Source organism: Bicyclus anynana, chromosome 18 (genome assembly GCF_947172395.1).
Source record: "Bicyclus anynana chromosome 18, ilBicAnyn1.1, whole genome shotgun sequence".
NCBI classification, from domain to species: Eukaryota; Metazoa; Arthropoda; class Insecta; order Lepidoptera; family Nymphalidae; genus Bicyclus; species Bicyclus anynana.
Genome location: NC_069100.1, coordinates 9,720,917 through 9,748,439, shown reverse-complemented (window position 1 = coordinate 9,748,439; position 27,523 = coordinate 9,720,917). Strand labels below are relative to the sequence as shown.

At 35.9% G+C, this 27,523-nt stretch overlaps 1 protein-coding gene across 2 annotated transcripts; it reads left to right on the top strand.

The window, feature by feature from the left end:
• The first annotated feature begins 193 nt into the window (after positions 1–193).
• Positions 194–27,224, top strand: LOC112053499 (uncharacterized). 2 transcript variants are annotated; one of them, XM_024092937.2, is made up of 7 exons: positions 194–509; positions 10,349–10,472; positions 16,581–17,125; positions 18,837–18,952; positions 19,457–19,552; positions 25,517–25,609; positions 26,301–27,224. In XM_024092937.2, the coding sequence occupies exons 1-7, from the start codon at positions 260–262 to the stop codon at positions 26,400–26,402; spliced, it is 1,326 nt and encodes a 441-aa protein (XP_023948705.2). In that variant the 5' UTR covers positions 194–259; the 3' UTR covers positions 26,403–27,224. The 2 variants fall into 2 exon arrangements, with proteins under 2 accessions (XP_023948705.2, XP_052743096.1); XM_052887136.1 differs by lacking the exon at positions 25,517–25,609.
• Positions 27,225–27,523: the final 299 nt, after the last annotated feature.

The window sequence follows — 27,523 nt, the reverse complement described above, 5'->3', positions numbered from 1 at the left end:
AAAATAATTAATTAATTGAATTAGGACTTTTAATACTTTTTTCCCGGATCTGATTCTGAATTGTGATGACTCTTGTTTTCCCCCCCAATTTAGCTTAAGTATAGTTAAAAATATACCCTCTCTATTACATTCAGACACCTGACGCGCAAACCGTTCTGCGTATACGCCGGTTATATTAAAAGACTTTTACACTATCCCGCCAGTCTAACCTTGAGCGCGAAAGCATCTCCCCGTCAAAAGCGCGCGGATCCACGCCAAAATGGCGGACAAAAAAGTTTTTATATTTTTAATTTTATATTTTAACTTTGCAAACGCTCAAAGTGATAGTTTATTAGAAAGATCGTATGAATACGTAGTTAATTTCAGTAGGAATGTGGCGCCAAGTATTTTGTCGATTTTGGACTGTTTCGGAGAAAATGGCGATGCGTGGACGTGTGCAAGGGAAAAGGCGGGAAAACTGTTCGACAGTTGGGACAAGGAGGTCCAACAACAGAGGATGATGTGGGCAGGTAGGCATAGACTTATTAACATAAGACATAGACCTTGCGTAGTTAGTCCAGTCATTTAAGCTTAAATAAGTTTTCTCAAAACCTACATATGGTGGGGTGTAATTAGTTAATAGTTGCTATGACTTACTATGACTGGACTAATTACGCATTCTGATGGGAATACAGGGATAGAATATAGCCTAACAATGTAGTATTCCATTGGTGAAAGAGCTTTTAAAATTGGTAGTTTAAGTTAGCCTGTTCGTAATAAACAAAGAAACAAAAATTATAATAATTAGATACGACCCAAACCTATCCATACGAATATATTTGTATGTCCTTAACTAATACTACGAACTAGCTTAATTCTATCCATGCAACCGTTCAATGCCAATTAATTAGCACAATCCAGCCAAAATTTCGCATTTAGATGCGAAAGCGTTATTTTTGTATTTTCACGGTCGAACCGCTAATTAATATATTTTGGTGATTTTTTGTGAGGTGATTTTTTTTGGATATGGCTTATTAAATCAGAAAAGGTACATTTTAACTATTAAAATAAGCGTACATTTAAATAAATTGACTAAAACTATAAAATTATAATAAATTAAAAGTAATACATAAAAATACTTACCTAAATTTGCCGCCCTAAGGGTGTCCATCACGCAGGCAGCATTCCCGCGTTGAAAAGCCTTGCCTTTTTTAATTGAACAGCTTGCTCGAGGGTCGCCTGTTCTTTCTCTGAGGCGATATCAATATATATGTATGTATCCCTATTTATCCCAAATCATGGTTCCCGCGGATTACGCGAAAAACTAAATTTCACGTGGACGAAGTTGCAGGCGTTTACTAGTTGTAGATATAACCTGCAGTTTCGTCGATAAAACGGTACGTTTATCCTAGATGAAAGGTATTATATGCCCTTCATGTATATTTCTGTTTACCCTTGACAATGTGTATGATAAAATTGCTTTAGTTGGCTTTTAAATGTACCAATTGTAACTTTGTTAGGTTTTAGGGCTAATTTCTGGATCTACCGAATCGATTTTGAAAATCATTTTACCAGTTTTAGCCACGTTATTTGTAAGTATCATAGGCTTTATTTTATCTCCTTATTGGAACTACATCAGAACTAAGAATACACTAGTGAAACAGCGCAGTTTCGGCTAGTGTTTTATAAAACTCGTATTCTTATGTTATTTAAAAATAAACAATCTCTCGCGTATAATATTATTATGATTAGTAGGATATTATTAGGTAGGTAGGTATCACAAATAGAAGCTCACATAACATTTATTTTACTATATTCCATGTTAATATGTAACATTTTTAATTTTTAAATGCATATTAAAATAGGTACTTATCTAGATTATTTGTAGTAATGACCTGAGTATAATAGCATACACTTTAAATATATTTATTTTCGTGTAATTTTGAACTTATTTCTTCCAACTTATTCTAGTTTTATTATTATTTTCCGCCCAGTTAGACATAAATGGCTATAAATAAAACTAATTAAAGTTCGGTCAATTTAAATATTTTTATCACACTCGCTGTAAATTTAGATGTAGGTATACTAATATAATCTAATATAGAGGAAAAGTTTGTGAGGTTGTAGGGGGTAATTTCTGGATCTACTGAACCTATTTTAAAAATTATTTTACTAATAGAAAACCACGTCATTTGCGAGTGTCATAGGCTTCGTTTATCACTGATTTTCACCCGCGTAGTTCCCGTTCCCGTAACAATATGGGGATAAAATATAGCCTATGACACTCACAAATAACGTGGCGTTGTGGTAGTAGTAAAAGATGTTTCAAAATTCGGGGTTCATCATAATTATCAACCCATATTCGGCTCACTGCTGAGCAAGAGTCTCCTCTCAGAATGAGAGGGGTAAGGCCTTAATCCACCACACTGGTCCAAATGCGGATTGGCAGACTTCACACACGTAGAGAATTGAGATAATTCTCAGGTACTTATGCAGGTTTCCTCACGATGTTTTTCTTTCACCGTTTAAGACACGTGACATTCATTTTTTTAAAATGTGACATAGCTGAAAAGTCGAAGGTGCATGCCCCGCACCAGATTCGAACCTACACCCTCCGGAATCGGAGGCAGAGGTCATTAATTATCCACTGGGCTATCGCTGCAAAATTCAGTAGATCCAGAGATTACCACAGCACCACATATTTTATCTGTTTTGAATATTAGTATAAATTTAAATACACCTTTATTCAACTTATAGACACTGTAGCTATTATAGATTACACGTATGTATACATTTGTGGGGTAAAGTCAGCGACCCTGGTTATTTTTCTTCTATAGATTTAGTGTAAGAGTCAGCCACAATATTTAATCATCTGCAAATGCACTTTCTTTTGTAGTAAAAATTAAATTGGGTTCATATAAATAAATTCTATCATAAAATAAATGAATAATCATAAATAAATTCTGTCCCCCGGGGGTATGATAAAATTTATTTTACTCACGTAGTATAGTAGTAGTAGGAACCGTCTAGCAGTTATCATTCCTCGCGTTCCTTTTCCTTTTGTCTTTCTTTCATTTCTCTCCGAAAAACCATTGTTTGGAGCATGTTAGCGCATTTATGCCACTCGTCTTCGCTCGCTAACATGCAAGCAGCAAGAGTTTGATAATGTAACTCCCCTGCTTCCTGGGCTTCTGCTTTCACGACTGCATATCCCGTGCAACAGTGTACACCTAATAAGTTCCAGTTGTCCTAATAAGTTCCTAAGCCTAAGGTTGCCTGTAAAAGATCGCTACTAAGCGATAAAGCGCCTTTTGTATTCTACTTTTGCTTATGTTTCTGTTTCGCTTGTTTTTTTTTAATCATTGTGTACAAATGAAGAGTATTAAATAAATGAATAAATAAAAATCAGGGATTAGTTTGCGGGTCCAGCTTCCCTTCCCTGCTCCCGAGTATTTCAAGGGGACTTCTTTCAACAAGATCTTCTATTTTAGTTCACCGTGGATCTAATGAGGCTTTATTGATGAATTGTGTTTTGACATCAAAATAAATCGACTGGCTCCCAGACTATATGTCAATTTGATAAATAGAAATTCCGAAGTCAACCACCGTGTCTTGAATTATCTCTTTAACTCATTTTCACGCATTACACTTTATTTTTACGTTATTTTGTAACTCTTAATGCCAGGGGACAAGGTTCGATTTCCCGTGGCGCCTTTTTCTTCTCCGATTTTGCGGTAAAATGGCGTAATTGAGTCTATTGTATCCGTGTTTTAAACTATGATACGTTTATGAGATAAACCCGTGATGGAGCAGTGGTTATAATGCGTTTTATTGAAAAGTAACCAATTCTAATACACAGGGATTAAAAATGTATTAGGTACTATAGAATAATACTTTAAAACTAAAGAAAAGTACAACAAAAAATATTATAAAAACCTTTACTTTTTTTTTTTCGTTGATTTTATTTTTGTGTTTGATATTCGATATAACCATTTCAGTAACAGTTCAGAGGTAACTCAGCTACCAGAATTGAGAATTTTCGTAAATAAAAAAGTTGATAGTCTCGTCGAGATGAAGCTACTCACGAAAAATTAGCTTGTTAGTAATAAGGTGTACAAAATGTTCTAGGAATCCGTAACAATAATGATCTTTTATTTCAAAAATATATCTATGACATTTTAAACAACCGTACCATATACAATTTAAGTGCGTACTATCATACGGCATCCATTAAGATTACAGTCAAGGGTTAACTGTCATACGTAAAAAAAAACATCAGTCAATTATGTAATATGTGCATCTGTTGAGAAGCATCTAGATATCCGACACGATGGTCCGAGCGGAACTGCAAAATGTTCCGAGATCTCATCTCAAAAATGTGTGCCAATCGTTTGGCATTTCAGTGAAACCTCAAAAAAGCCAGTTTTTAAAAGAGAGAAAGTTAATTCGTCGTATCGTAATTGTAATTACAGAAAGCTGTATAATATGTCGATTTAAACTTCACACAATACTATTACGAGTTATTAGAGAATTCTTAACAATCCATCTATACTATGATTACTATGAGAATAGAAATCTAATGCCAGAACTTTGAACGGCTTTGAAAGAACTTTTCGGCCTCCGTGGCGCAGTGGTATGCGCGGTGGAGTCCTCGACTGGGTCGATTGAGGTTTTCTTAATAGGGATGATGACAGTTTTTTAAATTGTATATAATTTAAGAGTATACTAATAGTAAAGCAATTTTGTAAAAGGAACAGGGTATCTGCGATCACTACTTTCGGAGCTACAGGGATCTAAAGAGTCAGATTTGCGGCGCTGCCGCGGATCCCTGAAAAACGCCCCATGCAAAATGGCTCGAAAAAATGACGTCATAGGCAATGTAATGATCGTTAGATTTGTATGCGCGTTCAAACAAAATTACTAATATCTTTGTTATTTGTGCGTTTATCTTTATAGTTCATATATTAAAAAATGTCACATTTAATGTAAGGAAGCTAAAACTGTATGAATTTTCATCTAATTACGATAAAAAAATTTTAGTAGTTTTTGAAATTTTATAATCTCATTTATTTTGCAAATATCCAGACAATCTTTGCTTTTTGTGTATAAATTAGTTAACATTGACCCTATTTACCCGAATGTCTCATAAAAATCAATATATTCAAACCTAGTCATCATCCCCATTGTTTCTGTCTGACTGTCTTAATTGGCTAGTTACCACCCTACTGGCAAAGACGTACCGCCAAGCGATTTAGCGTACCGGTACGATGTCATGTAAATGAAAAATGAAAATGAATTTTATTCGTACGGTTTGGATTTTCATCCTCCTCCTAACAAGTTAGCCCGATTTCATCTTAGGTTGCATTATCACTTACCATCAGGTGAGATAAGGACTGAAAAGATAACTTGGAAGGAATTAAAAAAGAACATAGTTACCAAATATATACTTGCCCCATAGAAATATATAATTTTAGAAAATCTTCTGTGACTGTCGGTCTATTGGCGATCTATATCTAATCTCCGGAAATACCTACTAAACGGGTTTTCACGCGGCTTTCACAAGTAGATTAAGCAAAGTCTGGAGCGATTGGCTGTCATTCATCAAGATACGAGTATAATACACACTGCCGCAGTTAGTAAGTTGTTGTGGATTTCAATATAGAGGTCCGGGGTTCGCTTCCTGGCTTGGGTGAATTTAGGATTTTATATTTTTTGAGTCAGGTCTGATGTTAGCCATCAAATATGGCTAATTACCACCCTACCGGTAAAAAAGGACTGAAAACTCTTCCATAAGATCAATTAACATCAGATGTGATAGCCCAGTGGACATTAACTCTGCCTCCGATTCGGAGGGTGTAGGTTCAAATCTGGTCCGTGGCATGCATCTTCTTAAATTGCTCAGTTATGTGCAATTTATAAACTTACATACCACGTGTCTCAAATCGTGAAGGAAAAACATCGTGAGGAAACCTGCATACTTGAGAATTTTCTTAATTTACTACGTGTGTGAAGTCTGCCAATCTACATTGGGCCAGCATGGTAGACTAAGGCCTCTCATTCTGAGAGAAGACTCGTGCTCAACAATGAACCGGATATGTGTTGTTAATGATAACCACACAGATATAAGAAGTAACTAGCTTTTAGCGATCTCTGTTCTGTGGATAACCACGATGATATGCAGTCAAGGGCTAACTTGTCATTAGCATGTCATGAAAAAATAGTATGTAAAGGAAAAGTTACATAAAAATATATGCGGGCATTTGTGTTTTTTAATAGTAAAGATTATTGAAAATACCAAAAATTTAAAAATATAGAGAAAAAAAGATAAGTAACATTAAAACATGTAGTAGTCACCAGAATTTCTTAGCGAGGAATCGAACTTGGTTGCTTTCTTGTACAACCAAAGGTATACAGCTATACCTATACCTATATACCTTCGGTTGTACAAGGAATCATACCCTTATGACTCGTCGGACAAGTCAGACAAGTTTTTTAAATGTCAGTTTATATTTAACCGGTCTGATAACAAAAAGAAGAAAGCATTGATGACGTGTAATAACGATAACCTTTACCTTCGTGATTAAGTGGACGCTTTCATTTTTCTTGTTTTTCATTTTTAACTTCTAGTGTATTACACACTCGTCGAATGCCTATCATTTCCGCTTTTACGGCCGTGAGCTCGATTCCCATAACTGGAAAATATACATATATTTTCCAGCTATGGAAAATATATGTATATTGATGATACCATGAGCATGACTGTTACCTAGTATCTGGGTGTGTTTATCTAAATAAATATAACTCAAAGATGACTGACTGACTGACATAGTGATCAATCAACGCACAGCCCCTAGACGGATCGGCCTGGAATTTGGCATGCAGGAAGATGTTATGACGTAGGCATCCGCTAGGAAAGGATTTTGATCAATTCTACCCCCAAGGGGATAAAATAAGGGATGAAAGTTTGTATAAATGTTCTTAAATTTTCAATTAAACATAGAGTCGAATTGAGAATCTCCTCCTTTTTTTCGAACTTTGAACTAATTAATAATTTCTTCGTGTAACATATCCTAATGTATTTTTTTGTTCTTGTTTAAACGTCACCTTTCAATATATTTAAGATTATGTAAAATCTAACAATATCCATGGGCAAGTTTTACATATTAATGAATATGGAATTGCTGTACCTACTGTCTTCACTTTTTCTTGTTTTTGTTGATTTTTGGGACTTGCTTTTTTATTGACATATATGGCTTCGTATGCGTTGCTACGAACACTATACAGGCACAACATGAGTTTGAACAAACATTACTTTTAGTAATAAGGCCGCCTTTGCATGCTAAGTTTAATTTATGTTTTTAATGTTTCAATTTATAATTGTATTTTTGTGTGCAATAAAGTATTTCTTCTTCTTCTTCTTTTAAAACCAAGGCACAACTAAGCATATCAGCAAAAAACAGACATCCCCGGTCAAGCTCACTTAATAATAACACTACTACTGATAATTGTTGATATCACTGTTCCACATGACGATAATCTGGTTAAAGCTGAAAAGGAAAAAGTATCAAAATACTTGGACCTCGCTCACGAGATTACCGCCATGTGGAATGTTGAGTCAACTATTATTGTTCCGATAGTTGTTTCAGTCAATGGTCTTATAGCGAAAAGCTTCGACCAACACCTTAAGAAGCTTTCGCTTAACTGTTGGATCAAAAGTCGGATACAGAAGGCAGATATTCTTGAGACGACGTGAGGAGGTTCCTCACTCTGGAGCCCTGACCACCGGTTGCTTGGGCACTCAAATGTCCCGCAGCGGGAGGGTTTAATTTTTTTTATAAGTTTTTAATAGTGTTTTGTATCTATAATATTGTTAAAAATTTAAAAAAAAAGAAAAAATACTACAACTAAAAGGGTGATTGACCTTATAACACGTTAATGTATCACACGCACATAATTATAAGCACCATTTACAATGTAAGTAAAACAATACACGATCGCTCCGGTTTTCTAACCCCGTTCTGCCCGACCGGCTTTACTTGCATACAGATGCTATAAGTCAGATCACGTCAGTGCATTGACTTGAAAATCAATTGACACGCTATTGATTGACCTGTGATTCATCATCATGATCATATCAGGCGATGGATCCACTGAAGGCCTTTTGTAGGGACTTCCAAACATCACGATCCTAAGCCGCCTGCATCTAGCGAATCCTCGCTCGCTTGATGTCGACAGTCCATTTGACCTGCGATTCATCATCATCATTGACAACCCATATTCGGCTCACTGCTGAGCTCGAGTCTCCTCTCAGAATGAAAGGGGTTAGGCCAATAGTCCACCACGCTGGCCCAATACGGATTGGCAGACTTCACACACACAGAGAATTAAGAAAATTCTCTGGTATGCAGATTTCCTCACGATGTTTTCCTTCACCGTTTGAGACACGTAATATTTAATTTCTTAAAGTGCACACAACTGGAAAGTTGGAGGTGCATGCCCCGGACCGGATTCCAACCCACACCCTCCGGAATCGGAGGCAGAGGTCATATTCACTGGGCTATCACGGCTCGGAACTACGGTTGCTAAACCAAAACTAAAAGTTACGGTAGGCAACTAGAGAATTTTGGTCGTGGTGCCCAAGACCATCAGTTAACAGGTTTGAAGGTACCATCATGACATGAGCACCTTTGAGCATGACAAGTATAAAATGTATTTTTTTTATATATATTTTACAAAGGAGTTAGTCTAGGTTTCATAGAAAATCTACTTTATCGCTTAAAATAAAGATAACAAAAAAAATATATCGTGCATTTTTTTGCATCTTAGGCATCGATCTCCTATTAATAAGTGGATGCACAATCAGCTACCAAAAAACGTCCCTACTCAATATTTATAAGTGCTAAACACAACTTCTTGGCACTCAATTCAAGTAGTCGCATTTGCAAATTCAACCTTAATGTCAATCCTTTAGGTTGAATTTGCTCTGAATTTGGGATTTTATTGAATATTGAACTATATTTAAATTTTCTTTACCAATAATTTTAAAACTGTCAAAGCAAAATTGGCCAGTTTTCTAGTGAAATTTTCTTCATGATTGTGCGTCGTTTCATTATAAGATGTTAATGATTTTAGGTCAATAAAGTACGTAAGTAAAGTAAACTTATTAAGTAAAGTACCTATTTTTAAGATCTTTTTTTTACAAATATTAAAAGAAATAATGAAAATATAGGTATAAAGGAAAATCTAGTTATCAAAAACACTCGAGGGATTTTATACCTGTTCCTAATCTTTTAACCACATGATACTTTTACTTTTTTTTTAAATTGGAATACCTTTACACTCCTCTAAAAAAATATCGCGGGATAACACAAATTCTAAATTCATCAAAGTTACGGGCATCATTTAGCATACATACCTATTTTAAAATAATACAGTTACTCTACAAAACTATAATACTTAGACCCATAGAATTCTAGGGTGTGAGAGGCTGTAGGCCAGCCATAACATAAATACCATAAACAGTTCATAGATGCGCCGTAGGCTAGATCGAAAGCCATGATAAATGCAGCACTTACGGTGGAAAGTGGTTGCATAAATACTAACTGATGCTAAAACAATAGTTGTTAACTTTCGCATAAGTAATTTGCACCAGTTAACTGATTTATCTATTGTATGAAAGTATGTTTATTTGTCTGTCTGTATTGTTATCTATACGAAAAGCGAATACCTTAAAGATGTTAAGATATGTGTGATATTTTAAGACCTCACATTCGAGGTCCGAGTCTCAGAGAATCCTTAGAGTCCGCCTTCAGGCCTTCAGGCGAAGGTCATATCAGGCGATGCTTCCGCGCTCGCCTAAAACCCCCCGGTGTAGTCGCTGCACTCTTAATCTGGTGCTTACGGTAATTACGCAATCAGAAAAAAGACCTCACACATAATTACAGGTTTTTAATTCGATTCTTGAGTAGGACGAACTAAGTAATGTTATTGTGTTTGTTAGAAAATTCTTGTTGTGCCTAATTAAAAACAATAACAAAATTATTTACTACTAGCTGACGACGCGCGGTTTCACCCGCGTGGTTCCCGTTCCCGTAGGAATACGGGGATAATATTAGCCTTCCTCGATAAATGGGCTATCTAACAATGAAAAAATTTTTCAAATCAGACCAGTAGTTTCTGAGATCAGCGCGTTCAATCAAACAAACAAACTCTTGAGCTTTATAATATTAGTTTTTATTACAAGGTTAGGTACCCTTTGGTATAAAATGTGGCCTGGATTGATCCTTCCAAGGAATTCATATTCTTAATAGTAAGCTAACTTCATAGCAAACAGAAAAATAATAAATAATTTAAAATTCCTTGTTAATAGAGGCGGCAGATGCAGAGGTGGTGACATCAGGGAGATCATTTGAGGAGTTGCCTTCCAAACTTGGCCGGGAGGTGGAACTGTCCCTGGCTGCAGTGACTGATCTTGTGGAGAACGGGATGGCGAGGTAATCTTTCACCTTATTTACAGGCTTCCCATAAATTCCCAAGGGAAAAGGAACTAAGCGGGCGAAACCAAGAGGCATACTTTTTTTTATTCTTTACAAGTTAGCCCTTGACTGCTATCTCACCTGAAGTTAAGTGACGACGGAGTCTAACATAATGGGCTTACTTGAGGTATGAGCTTATTCTACTCATATCTCTGATGGTTTCTACGAGGCATCGTATCGTTTTTACCGATATTGCGGTAACTATAGCATGGCAACTTCGTTTGTAACACTCACGATGGGCTGCGCGGGCCGGGGTAGCGATGAGTGAAAAACCGACGACTGATGCACCTCACTTCCCCGCACGCACGATTTCACACCCGCGCAGTCTTTCCCCTCGTGGCCCACATATGATGAGAGAGTCATCAACAAGCTTGCCAGATTATAGCCACGGCCGATGGATGCTACCACGCATGGATACACACACAATTATGAGACCGCGTAACATTCACAACACTTTACTTGTGTGCCATCTACAAAGTAAAATACATGAAGAAACTGAATGAGTTAATGAAATTAAAATAATAATTAATGACATCCTGCGTTTATTTGTAGACAATAAACAAACAGAATGTGTGACCATATTGTGGTGTCAGACGAAAATAATTTACGAGCAGAATTCACTGAGAACAATTTAAATATCTTAGCAAAACAAATCCCACGTTCTACCTATAAGTAGTTTGAAAGTGACCTTCGCTTTCAAAAAGGAAGTGAGAGAAAGTGAAACTGGTGGAGAAAACGGACGGACAAATTGACTATACATATACACTCATATGGTTCAAACTATGACCACGCATATCCTTAAAAAATCTATGCTTCGGCTGAGTCATTTAATGATCTACATGACTATAACTTTTAAAGTCAAACTATGAAACAACTTACTGAACAGATAGCTCAACTCGTATTCATCATAATCAGCCACCGTCGACGTCTAGCTACTGCTGCAGGGTTTCTCAAACTTTCAGCTTCACGAACCCCTGTTAAAATTTCCAAGTGACAGCGAACCCCTTACTCACTAATGAACCAACGACACCCCGCCCCCGCCAAAGAAAAAAAATAATTTGATCGTTGAAGAAAATAAAGTTTTTATTTGAATAAGTTAACAAATAAAGTACCAAAAGAAATGTCTTTGTAATATTAATGTGATGGGACTTGTTTCGTATCGCAAATGGATTCAATGTTAGGAGTAATTTTGGACAATTTTAACCTAAATTCTGACTCTGTATCAGATATCAAGCTAACATTACGTAAATCATGTCACGAACCCCCTGTCATCGAATAGCGAACCCATAGGGGTTAGCGTACCCCACTTTGAAAAATCCTGCACTGCTGAACATAGGGCTCTTTGAAGGCTTTCAAACAACACGGTTTTGACTCGTTGGATACAGGCGGTTCAAAACTGTGTTGACTTCCTGCAACCCGCTTGATATCGTCGATCCACCTAGTGGGGGGGTGGACCAAATGCGCTTTCCGGCGTGGGGTTGCGATTCTAGTAACTTGTATTAGCGTCCAGCGGCTCTTCGAACTATTCACAGCTTGAAATATGAAAACACAGCTGATGACCCTCAGAAATTAGGCCACTGTGGATTTAAAGCAAGACCTGCTTACATTTATTAAAACCTGCCGTGACATAAAAGAAAATGTCACAAACCGGAAATCGAATCCGCGCCGATCGATATTCAAGACGTCTCTTAACTTTCACTGTTTTACCCCTAGCACGATTATATGCATAGCGAGCAAGTTGGTTTTTTCCATGACGTATGGACATTTTACATTATTATTTTATGGTTCCCGATAGTTGTTTGGCCGGGTCCTAGATTCTAATCCCAAAGGAGATGGTCCATTTTAGGCCCACTCTTGTACCTGATTTTTATAAATCTAATTATGTGAATAAATGTAACTAAATAAAAAGAAATAAATGAAATGAAAACCCAAGTTTTTGAGATAAATCAAGATGGCGCCCCTAAAGCAACTATGACATGACAATTGACAGCAAACGTCAAATCGACTACTGTCATCAATCCGTTAATAGTGTTGCATTTCTTGGGAGAATGAATACTATTACGAAAGAAATAAAATAAATTCGTGGATTTGTATAATCAAAAATAGTTAAAGAAAATATTTTCTTTTATTTCCGCTAGGGTAAAATGGCTGACCCTGGGCTCCATACAATTTTGGACCATCTCCTTTGGTATGTCATGAAAAGTCTAAATTTATATAATTCGATTAGGCATAATTTACAATTTACAAGCTTCGTAGGGATCTGCACCATTGTATTTTTGAATAATAGTGCACTTACAATATTTATACAATTTACCTACTACAGATACTAGTTATTTAATTCCCTTTTGCTGTTATGCATCGCAAAGATCTTTTGGACTACTCTGTAATTTGCTGGCATACAAAACTCATTTAACTTTAATGTGTGAGAGAATAGGCAACTTCCAACAAGTGAATAAATGCAAGGCTCTACCGATGAATAATGGATCAAGATACAAATTATTATTACCAAAAACTAATTATTGACTACAATTAAAACTAATAATTGAATAGTTTCAGAGGTCAGAGGTGATGTAATTTGAGTTTGATCGATTATTATTTTATTTATGGGACACCTTGTTTATTGTAAACGTACCCAAATATCTTTAGACTCTTTATCAAATACTTGTAAATATAGTATCACGATATACAACATTAAAATAGTTATGTATTAACCAGAGTCGATACTTCCAACCGGACATTTACAATGTATCGAATCTCGTATGAAATTCGTACTAAAGTTAACTGTACTTGGAACTAATTCTAATGGACAGAAATTATATGTTCTTTGACCCTAATTTACTTTCAAAGGATTTGTATAACATTCAAGACTAGCTGGGAACGGCAGATTTGTCTACATAGATTAAGAGTAAGTATTATATATTCCACCAAATTTTTTTTTTTATTCTTTACAAGGTAGCCCTTGACTATAATCTCACCTGATGGTAAGTGATGATGCAATCTAAGATGGAATCGGGCTAACTTGTTAGGAGGAGGATGAAATCCACACCCCTTTCGGTTTCTACACGACGTCGTACCGGAACGCTAAATCGCTTGGCGATACGTCTTTGTCGGTAGGGTGGTAACTAACTACGGCCAAATCCTTCCACCAGCCAGACCTGGACCAATTAAGAAAACCTCAATCGGTCCAGCCGGGGATCGAACCCAGGACCTCCGTCTTGTAAGTCTCACTGCGCATACCACTGCGCTGTGGAGGCCGTCAACCTCCATGTATAGTAAGGCCATTGCGACTAACGAATATTGCTAGCACTATGACCAAGTTACCATGAACCAACTAACACGCCTTTACTAGAGTAAAAAGAAATAACACTATCTAATTCTAATATAGCGTATACATATTTTTTTGTCTATTTGTCTATTTTTACTTGGCCTTATAAATATTTTTTTCCGCATATTATGTATACGTAACTTGCTCAGATGCGGTAAATTTTTATTGTGTTTTGCAAGAATTATATTTGGTCTTACGGAAGCAGCTGATTTAAAATAGTTTATCCAAAGTTTTAAACATCCTACTTCCTCGTAATAAATAAAAATCCTTCAAATTCAAAGTTTAAGAAGATTCGCTGATTTATAAATAGTTATTGCTCTTGAAATAACATGCATATTTTATATCATTTACATAGATTAGTTGAAAATATATTATTACAGTATCAATTACAACAATTTGCATGTTATCCATTACAACAATTTGCATGTTAATGTTAGTATGTCGTTTATAACAATTTCAATTGTTACAACAATTATGAATTCTAAAACAAACCATTTTACTTTAAATTTATGAGATGCTTGTATGTCCATTAATGTTTTAAACTTTAATCTTTGTCATTGTTTTTGTAAAGTTGCGGAGAAAGTGATGAAATGTCACTATTTCTCAATTATCTCGATTAAAATATTAAAAATTATGCTTTAAGCTTCGACGATGGGGTTTGGACCTTTGAAATCTGACGCCACCACATTCCAAACTCCATAGGTAGCCTAGGGTGACGCCGCTGAGGTCCTATAAGGAGCCTACGGCACTTACACAATCAGAAAAAAAAAATAGTAGCCTAGCCTACTGTACCTTCTCAAGGTAAATACTATTCGTATTTACCTGGTAGGTTATTTATTTTTAAATAGTTTTATCTGTCTTTTTTTTTAATCACAAAATTAATTTTATTTCAAAATGCACAATTATTTACATCAACTAAAACAATAATATTTACTTAACTAAAGTAACTACCTAATAATATTATCAAGATAAAATAAAAGGAAATATAAAATTATATCTACAGACTTAGGCGTCGTAGAATTCATCCGAATCGATGTTCATTATGGGCATGTAATGTGCCCAGAAGGCTGCCAGTGTTGCCACGTTGTATGTGTATCTATGTATGTATGTGTTAAAATATTAAATTTTGATATTGACGACAATTCTCAAAAAAAAAATAAGAAAAGTCCATTTTATCGCTAAAAAGAACTTCACATATTTTGTTGGAATATACTTCTAAGCCAATTGATTAAAATTCATTTTTTTTAAAGTCTTTAATGATTGTCTATAAATCACCTCCTAAAGTCCCATCGTCTAAATACCGCATAATTTTATTTTGAATTTAGCTGCTGAAACATAAATGACTTTTAACCTTTTAGAGAACTTTTTAGGGTAAGAGTCTTTACCCTTACTAAGAATTGCTAATTTTTTGTAACTTAGTGTGGTGTGCAAAAATTTCATTTTTATTTCTGACAATAATATTATTACAATCACAGATATCTATACTAGTTTTATAAACATAAAAAGTTTGTGGTATTGTAGGGTTAATCTCTGGATCCATTAAACCGTTTTGGAAATTTATTCCATCACTATAAAGCCACATATTCTCACGGGAACGGGAACTACGCGGGTGAAACCGCGGGGCGTCGGCTAGTTGAGTATAAAACCAAGAAGGTCTAGTCATGACAAGCTCTAGATATAGTTTGACACCATACTGAGAAAGCTCACAAAATACAACAACACGCCTAGCTACGTCTACTTCGGTAAACTAACATTTCTGACTACAAATGCAGCTGAGCTAATAGGCTAAGAGCCCGTCAACCCCAGACCTTCATCATTTTATAAAAGCTGAAAGTTTGGCAGCTCATGCTCCTACCATAGGTAGCCAATTATGGTGTTTGGACCGTGGTCGCTTTGGGAGGTAGCAGGTTTTAAGGATCAGACCCTCAACTGTCTAAGTTTATAGTGTAATTTTTTCATGTTTCCTCGGTAAAATATGAGAAATTATATTCCCAGTCGCCAGTCAGCTTTGCGGCAACCCTTCGAAAAGATTACCCACACATTTTATTTGAAACTTCAAGGGTCTCTAGCGAAGGATTGCCATGAAGCCAAGGTTCTGGCAAATGGGGATATCATTTCTCATATTATGCCGAAAAATATATAAAAAAATTATACTTTATACTTAGACGGTTGAGGGTCTGGATCCTTTAAAACCTGCTACAACCCAAAGCCATCACGGTCCTAACTCCATAATTGGCTACCGTACTAACTTATTGTAGGAGCATCAGCTGACAAACTTTCAGCTTTTATACATTGACAAAGGTTTGGGGCTTGCAGGCTCTCCGTCTATAAGTTTGGCCACCATTATGCATGTCACATTAAGATTTCAAGTTAAACAAAGAAAATTCACACTTGTTACTTTGCTCGCTCAGTATTTGTGTTCAACTTTCTAATTTAGTACATAAGGCATGTAACACATTTAACGACACTAAATATTCATATTATATTAAAACAGAAGACAACGAGTGTTCATCATAAATAATGAATATACCTTCTTAAATTTTATATCTGTTTGCTTGAATTTTCGAAAGTACTAAGCGTACTAATTTAATGACTCCTAAACTATACATATTAATAAGCCTAAATTCTAATAATAAATGGCTTTGTCTTATAGAGAAAAATAAATTGTAGGTATTCGAAAGAACTGAACTAGATATTAAATAAATGAACATTGTTTTTAATTTAAATAATATCCTCCACAGAGCTTTATCAAGAAAGAAACATCACGACAGCGGAGGCATAGACAGCATCACGATATCTACCGGTGGCGGAGAGAAAAAGAAGAAAATGAAGAAGAAAAAACAAAAACCGGCAAAGATTCACCTCATACAACCAGTGATGATGCCTTTAAAAAAAATGGAGGACAAAGGTCCAAAACGGGTTCAATCCTGGGTCATAGGGGATTCTCAGGGTTTTAAAAGTGATTTAGAGGATTATAGTAGTCAAATGGACAATCACAATAGTAAAAAGGGTTATAGAAGTGATGTAGAGGTTGCAGAAAAAACTGTTAGTAATATTGTAAAACACAAGGGGTATTCAAGTGATATAGAGGTTCCAAATAGAAGTGGGAAGGATAGTTTAGATAGTGATGATCGTAAAGGGGTAATTGGTAACAGGGTTAGGACAGGTAGAGGTATTTTGACCCAAATGTGGGATATAGGGGAGAAAGCACTCGATGCGGTTGCAGAGCATGCGATAGATAGTGAAAATGCAGAAAATGGTCTTGTCGATCGGAGTTCAATTGCAGGTTGGTTTTGGTGCATGTATAGTTTGATTTTATTTAAGTATGGAAAAAAAAATAATTTTTAATCATAATGAAGAGGGCATAAAATTCAACTTGATTCAACATCGACATGATTTTTAATCGTATATAACTTAAATATAGGTACAATTATTTATATTCCTAAAAAATTAAATTGTTTATAATGAAACTACGAGGACGACACGAATTTATTCAGAAAGTTGTTTGCATTATTAATATTTGGTTCACGACGATTATTTTGATCAGCAAACAACACAAAGTCGTCAATGTAAATAAGGAACATAAAAGGTCATAATACAGACCCTTGGCAAACACCTATTTCTACAACAATAGTTACAATACTAGGAGTATACTGGAATGAAGCAATTCATGTAATAAATAACTGTTATGGTCGAATGGCGCTAAATTGAAAAATAATTACACAAAAATAATGAGTCCAAATTACATTACAGGCGTAAAGACGTATAATAGTCCAGGAATGGTAAAAAAATCGTATTTTATTCATAGCACGCATGTGTGTATGTGGCATGCAATATCTTAGAAAAGTTGCAAGTAGTTTGTCATGTTAGAATTTAGAATGTAATTGTTGAGTTTTTAATTCGATGCAATATAGACGACAATGATATTTTTTTATTATTTGATAGTATATTTATTTATTTATATGCACTGATTTGCATTGACTTTAGAGCTTTAGACAATTTATTGTAATTTTAAAAATAAATAAATCATTGCATAAAAGGTTAGTATGTATTTAATATTGCTGTTAAAATATTTGGAGATTTTAAAAAATCAAGTCAATTATACAATACAAAGGTTTCATACTTATTTGCATCGAATTAGAAATTCATTACGCACGGTAAAAACACGACATAGAAAGTATTTTTCTTTTCTATTATATAATTATAGAAATTATGTATTCTTACTCAGTAATAGGACAAGACATGCAATATTTTTCCAATTTTTTTTTTTAGTAAATACCTTCTTGTTTTATATATATTTCGCATGAATGCATACTAAAAATGTCCTTTAGAGTCTGGCTAATAAAAGTAGAGACTGAAATCGCTCGCCAAATTAAAAAAATCATTAAAAAAAACTTTTTTGTTTGTGAATTTATTTTCTTTTTTGTTTGACATTACTACCTATAAATAAGTATTAAACTCAGTTATTCCAATATTTGCACTATAATTTTCAGAATTTACTTCGATTTTTTTTTAATTTGGCGGGGATTTCAGTCAATTCTTTCATTAGCCAAACTCTATAGCACAAAACTTAAAAAGTGTAGATGTTATAATATTTTTCGACAAATTCTTATTACGTTTTCGTTTGAATATTGAACATGACGTATTCAAAATCAGTATAAAAAGTATCTGGTTAGTGTTTTTGGTATATTTATTGTTTTTCACAAACACTATTTTAATGAAATTTCATTCATTAACGAGACAGACATTATGTATTTACATATTACAATGTAATATGCAAATGTGCAATCAAAGTATAATTATCTCGTCTTTTGTTCTGTCGCGAGTACCGGGTTATATAAAGTAAGACATGTATTGTACCTACCTACAATGACAAAAGTTTGGGATTACCTATTTGCTATTTTTTCATTGTAATAGATCTTTAGTTTGGGAAATGAATATATCATTAATTATAAAAGAGAATAAATATAGTTATTGACATCATATTATAATTCTAGAGCAAAGAGGCAAAAAGAAGAAGAAAAAGAAGGCAATCCTGAAGCTCTTGATTCTTGGAGCTGTGCTTAAAGCAAAAATCGGGACATTGCTTCAGATCCTTTCCTTTAAATTGCAGGTAAAACTAATTTTATTTATATTTATTATTAATGATCCACTGAAGGGCAAAAGACGTCTTCTGAATCCTTTTTTCACAAGTTCGGGAGTAGATATTTTCCTAATCATAACATCCACTGGCCTGTCTAACTCTGATAAATATATAGGTATCTACAGGGGCGTAGCTACCGCCGTATCAGCCGTATAAACGATACGGGGCCCTCGGACTACAGGGGCCCCTTACGTGTAATAAAAAAAAAATTGTACAAATGAGATTGTGTTTCTTTTGTGAGAAATCTTTACCCTTCATTGGAGCAGTTAGCAAACTTAATCTAAACCTAAAGGTCATCACGAAAACTCGAAAACCACTTGATGTACAAAGCTGAAATTTGGCAGGGAAGTAGTTTATAGTTAGTAGGTATCCACTAAGAACGGATTTTGCGATGGAGCCGGATTAAAGAGGTCCAAGGGCCGACGAAGTCTCGGGAGTTCGCTAGTCCAAAATATTATGCATTTTGTGTTGCAGGTGAAATTCTTCATAATAGCGCTGATCGGTTTGGGCATCAACCTGGCGCGGTTCTGGGTCGAGTTGAAGAACAAACATAATCAGCAACCTCAAAAGGTGAGTCAGCAATTAAATATTACTGGGGGCACATTAGACCCCAATCACGTTGAACAAAATATTATCAAAGCACAACCACAGGTACTAGATACCCTACTCGTAGTACGGCTACGGGTATTTTCCAAAGCCATGCAAATAATTCCAACGTCGATTGTAGTTCTAGACGACCAAAAATGTCCTTTACGATCCTGACGATGACATAACCACATGTGTATTCTGTGACATATTGAACGACAATGCTTCCCAGGCAACACAAACACAAGCTACACAGCGTCTTCGCTGATGAAGACGAGTTTCCCGATATCTGACGTCACCAGGTCACTAAAAAGTTAGAAAACAATTTTTGACAAAGATTTAAAGAGATGCTCCTTCAGATCAGAGAAGATCGCTGATCGACATTATCCTGTTACTCTTTGCTAAGCTTGAATAAACATTTCATATACCTACTGTGTTTTCGATAGCATTTTTTTTTTATTTACGTAAATTGATTCCGCTAAGCGCCTGGTCACAGTCTCACTGATTCAACACTGATTGATATCATGAGGTGGTACCTTCATATTGAAACAATGAGTAATACTAATAACATCTAGGCACGCCTCTCTAACTCTTATAAAACATTTTATAACCTACAGTGTTTTTTAAAACGGTTGTAAAACATTTTTACGGTTAAAAAAGAAGTTATTTTAATTAATTATCCGGTAGCATAACTCTTAATTACCCACGGTTTAAATTAGTCAAATAAAGTATTTACGTAATAAAAAAATACATTACATACATTGAATAATTTTACATTTTTTAAGTACATAATCTTTTAGAATTAAAATAAAAGTTCACTTTCATTTTCTGTAACACTCTCTATTGTAACAGTCAAATTGATAAGGCCGAGCGCAGACTCCGCGCGAGGCGGATTTTTTGGTACATATCATCAGCTAAAGCGCCATAAACAAATGGACATGACGTTTTGTCAGAATTTCCAAATAGAACGATTTTGCGCTAAATAAACTTAAATTTAAACTTAATAGTGAAATGTATATAAATCTTTTAAAAACGTTCCAGTGGAAACCTAGCGACTGTTCAGGTAATGAGGTGGCTTACTCTGTATGAGGTAGGTACGAGTACCTACACTTAACCTGAACATGAAATTTTAATAAATAATAGAGTCAGAATATAGAAAGTGATCTGAGACTACATTCTGAATATGAGACTATAATAAAGGTACATAGAAATAGAATATAGATATTATACAATAAAAAACATAAGCTAACTTATTCTAATAGCTACGCCCTCGCGGAATGATGGCATTTCCCGTTGGAAAGTCAGGCTGATTGATGATGATGATTGATTCGACATTATAATAATTTAGTTTTAATATAGAATTAATATAAAAATAAATGTAATTATTTTGTTCAAATAAATTACATATCTACCTAAACTACATTAATTACGGTTCTCTATACGCTAGTAAACGTTGGCCTTTATCATAATGGCAGTCTATTGAACACGATCGCACGCATATATAATCCATTTTCCCCGTTATTGTCCGTCTGTTTTGCTCGCATTACATTACAATGAAAGTACTCACGACGGCCTCCGTGGCACAGTGGTAAGCGCGGTGGATTTACAAGACGGAGGATCCGGGTTCGATCCCGTGGTTCCATTCTGTGGTCATTACTATACGAAGTTCATTTATGAAGTTAACTAGGTAAATAAAGCTACTCGTATATAGCTTCATCTTCACACAATAATAAGCCCAAGTTAAATACCCACGACATTAATGAATGTTGAATGAACCAACTCACGGGCGAGTGCGTCGACCTGCTTGCGTTTACACATGCACACGGACGGACCGTTTGTTTTCAACGAAAGATTTCTATTTGTCGAGAGTGAAGTGACTCGATTGATCGCGCCTCGTCACCTAGTTATTAGAATTAATTGCGGATTTAAGACAAGTTCAGAATCTGTACTAAATATTTACACAATACACACATCACTATATAGTACCCGAACGGCACTCTAAGCCGAAGCTCTGAGACTCTGAGACTCGGATCTCAGAGGAGACGCCCTTAGAGAGTCGTTCCGCCCATCCACTCTGCTTCTGCCTTCAGGCCCCATCAGGCGATGCTTCTGCACTCGCCCAAACCCCCCGGTGACGTCGCTGAGATCCCATAAGGAGCCTACGGCACTTACTCAATCAGAAAAAAAAACTATATAGCGCCAAAGTAACCGTATAGCCTGTGTTATGGGTGCATAAGATATCGGATTTTATCAAAAATATTTCATATATACTCGTTTCGTCGTCGTTATCAACCCATATTGGGCCAGTGTGCTGGCCAATAGTCCACCACACTGGCCCAATGCGGATTGACAGCCTTCACACACTCAGAGAACTAAGAAAATTCTCTGGTATGCAGGTTTCCTCACAATATTTTTCTTCACCGTTCGAGACACGTTATATTTAATTTTCGTAAACTGAAAAGTTGGAAGTGCATGCCCGGACCGGATTCGAACCCATCACCCTCCAGAATCGGAGGCAGAGATCATATCCACTGGTCTATCACGTATCTCTATATTCTCATTTACTACACATAAATACTTATAATATAATTTATAAAGACACCCAGACATGCTCATCACACGAACATTTTCCAGTTGTTGGAATCGAACCCACAGCCGTGGATGCAGGGGGGACACTACAACTAGTAGGGGTCACTCTCACTACCCACTGCGCCACACGGCCGTGAATTGGTAGCTAATTTTAAAGGCGTCCACAGCGTCCACAGACCGCATCGTACGTATCGGACGCATCGCATCAAATGGATTTTTAATTTTACGGTAGATAAAATCCGTTCAATGCGATCCGTACGATGCGTATCAGTGGACGCACTTTAACGACAAAAACCTGGGCTGGAGTGATGTTACTAAAAATCGGAAAACAAACAACACATTCAGACCTTACCTACCGTCTATAGGTATACACCAGCTATTTATTATAGATTTTTTTTTTCATTATTCTTTACAAGTTAGCCCTTGACTACAATCTCACCTGATGGTAAGTGATAATGCAGTCTAAGATGGACCTTTCGGTTTCTATACGACATCGTACGGAACGCTAAATCGCTTGGCGGTACGTCTTTGCCGGTAGGGTGGTAACTAGCCACGGCCGAAGCATCCCACTAGCCAGACCTGGACCAATTAAGAAAGTATCAATCTGCCCAGCTGGGGATCGAACCCAGAACGTCCGTTTTGTAAATCCACCGCGCATACCACTGCGCCACGGCTGTCAAAAATTTGTCTAAAGAGTAAAAAAATCTTTTATAGGTTTGGGTGTACTCTTCTTAAGATCCCCAAGACTATGATCGACCTGCCAATGCATAGCTTTAAGCAATGTGTTTAACACATTGCTTAAAGTTATGCATTAACATTTACTTAGTCGAGGTTACTACACCATTGATGAGTTCCTTAATGATAAAGTTGCTTGGAGGCCGTTGGATCAGCTTCCACCTTCACACAGGAAGTAAAACTATAAGAAATTGTAATGTTGTCATCAATTGTAATTATAATGTTATTGTATGATTTTTTTAAAAGAGCAACTGTTGAGTTTCTTGCCGGTATCTTCTCAGCAGAACCTGCCTTCCGAACCGGTGGTAGAATCTTTACATATAGTCAACTGACGTGTCAAAAGTGCTTGTAAACTGAGCCTACTTGAAATAAATGATTTTTGATTTTGATTTTTTGATATAATCTTCTATAACAGTCATATCATCAAAATATCACCCTCTATAACAACCATACACGGAAAATAAAAAAAACCTGTGAATGATTTGTACAATAACTTCCTATTAAAGTAATTATTCTTAACTGGTTGAGGTAGCTTTCTTTATGTAGGTACCGGTTCGGATCTGCTTTGCGATTTATACGCGTCTGCTTACTTCATGCAGAATGCCTTCCTCGGGTGAAATTTACCTACATTTCCCAATGAGTCTTTTAAGAGATATCATATTTCAAATAGGAAGTCGCTTGCTGTTTTATAGGCAATACTTAAGTGTACCTAATTCTTCTTATGACCTAGAATGGTTATCACGTAGAGTTTTTACTTGTCCCGCTTTCAAAAAGGATGAGGTTCTACGTTCGGCTGTATGTATGTTTTTTTTTAATGTATGTCCAGCGATATTTCCGTCATTTTTGTAATATAGATACACTCAAAGATTTTATACTATTAGACATATCACTAGAGCGTCAAAACTGAGGCAAACATAAGTGGCAAATTGTCTTAATTTCATTTATTCGCACAGTAAACAAAAATATTAACCCAAAAAATTATTTACAATGTCGAATTGTACATAAATGATGAAGAAGCAAACAGTAACAACTAACAATCATCCAAACATACAAACTTTTACATTTATGACTACAATAGGTTGACTTGACCGACCAAACCCGTATTCTTATCTTTCACAGATGTTTCTCTGTGCGGCTCCCGGTCTTGATTCTGTTTCCCTGATTTGTCAAATTAAAAAAAAAACTGCCACGGACCGAAGGTTCCGTACAAACCTGTATGTAAAAGTTATGTGGATTCATGCTACAGCGATTTGTAACCAAGACTCGGGGTCGAGGGTAGCCACCATACCATTTGTATGGAACAATCCTTGTATGTTTTATCTTGTATGAATGGGTGAAAGCGTGTCCATACATAAGTTAACCAATCCGGTATATTAATAAAACATATTGCGTGCTCATTTCGTGCCTTTTTGTGTGGAAGATTGACGTTTCAATTTAAAAGGGCATAAGGATCATGGAAAGTTGGTAACATTAAATCGGATAGTAGGTAAAAACCTAGATACTTTTCCAACTACTGGTTGTAGTAGCCTTTATTGACCGGCATACTTTTCAAATCGTATTTCGTCTTGATATAATGTAAAAGGAGGATGAAAATCCACACCCCTTTCGTTTTCTACACGGCATAGTACCGAAACGCTAAATCCCTTGTACGTCTATGCCGGTAGGGTGGTAACTAGCCACGGCGAAAGCCTCCCACCAGCCACAAGCTGATGGTCAAGAGAACTTATATATCTAACCTGAAGTAGGTACCAGGTAACTAAACGGATAGGTGCTTAAGAGCTCTTGTATCAAGCGACTCGTTGTATATCATCTCTTGTAATAAAATCTCTAGAAATTGCCAATAACACAGGTGTCTCTAAAGATGGTAAATTTTTTCGTATTTGAGAAACCGGTCGCGGCCCACTGTGGGTGTGGGGTCACTTTCACTGTGACCTTGTACGGTGGTGACCTTAATAACTCGTAAGCATTAACTACAATACGCCTCTGACAGCGTGACCTGGTTGCGACAACACTCACCTGTCAAATTATGCACCCACATTGTTTACTTGACTTTAAAGATCAACTCTTTCTGGCGCAGTTGTTAGAGCTGTGGTTCTCAACAGAATTTCTTGAATTTGGATCCTAGCTTGGGTCAGTTAATAAGACCAGACCTAAGTGTATTTCTAAATTGGGTCACATCTGGACTGGTGGTAGCCATTGATCGTAACTATTTACCGCCAGCTGGATTTTCATCCTCCTCTTAACAAGTTAGCCTGCTACTATCATATATTTCATCGTCACTTACTACCAGGTGAGATTCTAGTTAAGGTAGAATAAACATGTACCTTTTCCAAATGCTTCTTATTCTGCTTGCAATCTTAGACTCTCGATCAAGTCATCAATATTCTCTTTCAAAGCGCTTTCAAACCAACAAACCTAGATAATTTAACGCTTTCAATATACTCGAGCGAGATCTCAAAAACCCCGATATGCGCGTAAGGGCTACCTTATTTTGGAGACGTCAAAAAGACTGCATCCAACTATACCTACACACTATTTCTATTGCCTTTTTGTGAGATTTTCACTTACCTATATTTCAATATTACACACTTTGCACCCTTATTTACACCCTTTTCTTGTCTCCAGGTGATCTATTATGAGCATGCACAGCATCAGCACCATTACGAGCATGAAGAGGAGCCCGGCTGGGGACCTTGGTCCAGGAGCATTGAGCCAGAGGTATGCCTCTACACTCTCTATAGTCTATACCCTTCGGTAATCTACTAAACATGATCATCTATACCATTTTGAAAACTACAAGGCCGAGCTGGGTTATTATCATCACCTTATTGCAGGCCTTTCTATTACTTTTAGGGAGCATATGTTGAGTCTCTTGCCTTCATCAGCGGGATCTGCTGATAAGAGAGATCTGCTGATAGGAGTAGGCAAGAGACTCCCGAATCGGTGACAGTAAATAAACGAATTTCGAACTTAAGGGAAAGGATTTAAAGGTTAAACTACGACGACGATGCCGCTGTTTGTTGTCGTTGGCGGAGTTGTTTTTGGTCAGTGATAATAACCTGGACCAACAACTTTTATGCGCTTACAAAGACTGGGGTTTAAACCATCTTCGAAACTTCTGGGTGCTACTAAGAATTTGTGAAAGTAAAATGCACATTACCTACCTATAAACTTGGGCCTGATGACTGGATCAATGAGACAGTAAATTGATACTCAAACGGTCTCAGCCCAATAGACAGTCCTTCTACCCATCTATTCTGCGTTTGGGCCCCATCAGGCGATGCTTCTACGTTCGTCCAAGCACCTAGGCGACGCCGCTGAGGTCCCGTTGAAAAGCCTACGGCACTTAAACTATCAGAAAAAACTCAAACGGTCTGCTTTTACTTAAACAGCCATTTTGTTTCTCCAGGAAGTGGAAGCAGAGTTGGATGAAAACATCAACTCCCCGTACAGAGCGCACCAGAAGAAGACGCAAGTGTACCCCACCAGGCCGCTGCTAACTCTGTCCTAACTGTAGCTTTAATGAGTCAGTAAAACTTTAGTTTTAATCTCCATTACGAACATTCGCTACTTGTTCTTAGTTTTGAAATATTATTATTTTTCACTCAGAGAAAGAAGAATTTTTAATTTAGCAAACTAAAAAAATGTCATTGATTGACGTCACCTTTATGTTCTGTTCTATACCTAAGTTATGTCTGAAAATAGATTTAGATTTTGGAATGACCTAAACACAGCGATCTGAGCCATTTCCATGATTAGCTTCGTATCAATGGAAACTTGGGCACGAAAAAGGCAGGTTATAAAGGATAATTCAAAGTGGCTTCTTGATTTATGGTTATTAACAATGGCAAAGCTATAGATTTTCGTAGACAGACAAAGAAGTATTTTAATAGAGCGAGAGACTGATAGGCAGACCTTCGTTGTTTTATGAAAGATGAAAGTTTGTCTATCTCGAAAATAGCTCCTTTAGTAAGTATATATTTAGTTTAGTTTTTTAGTTAATTTTATTGATGATTTAATTCCTATAATATTATAGTGCATTTTATAAAGAGATGTATTCACAAATAAATAGACACAAATTAATTTGAATAATGGAATTATGCCGTGAAAAATGTCACTGAAAAATAAAAATATTGTAAATATTTTTGTACATGTACTTTATTTAGTCAAGTTTTTAAAACGACTTCTGCTATAGAAGATATATACCTACCTACTAAGATTATAATTAAGTTATTTATTTATTTATTAAATTAATTTATTTCTTAGATATAAGAGGAAGCCATAAATGTATTTGTTCAGATTTGTAAAATACATTGGAAATTAAATGGTCTTAATATATTTACTGAGTTTTCTTTTGTCATAGTATACCTACGGGGATATACTTTTTGTGATGCGCAAATTTCTTCTGGTAATTCAGTTTCATTAATAGAATATATTTTCAATAACACTCTGTATTTTTATGTATGTATGCATCTACTCTATATTATTTAAATGTACTTTATTCCAAATTCTGACTCCAAAAATACCAAACTAATGGACACATTATTCTCAAACGCATGGCGGCCGTTGACCTTACAACTGATCGCTCTGTGTATGCACTGGTGATAGGGTTTTTTAAGTAAATACCTATGA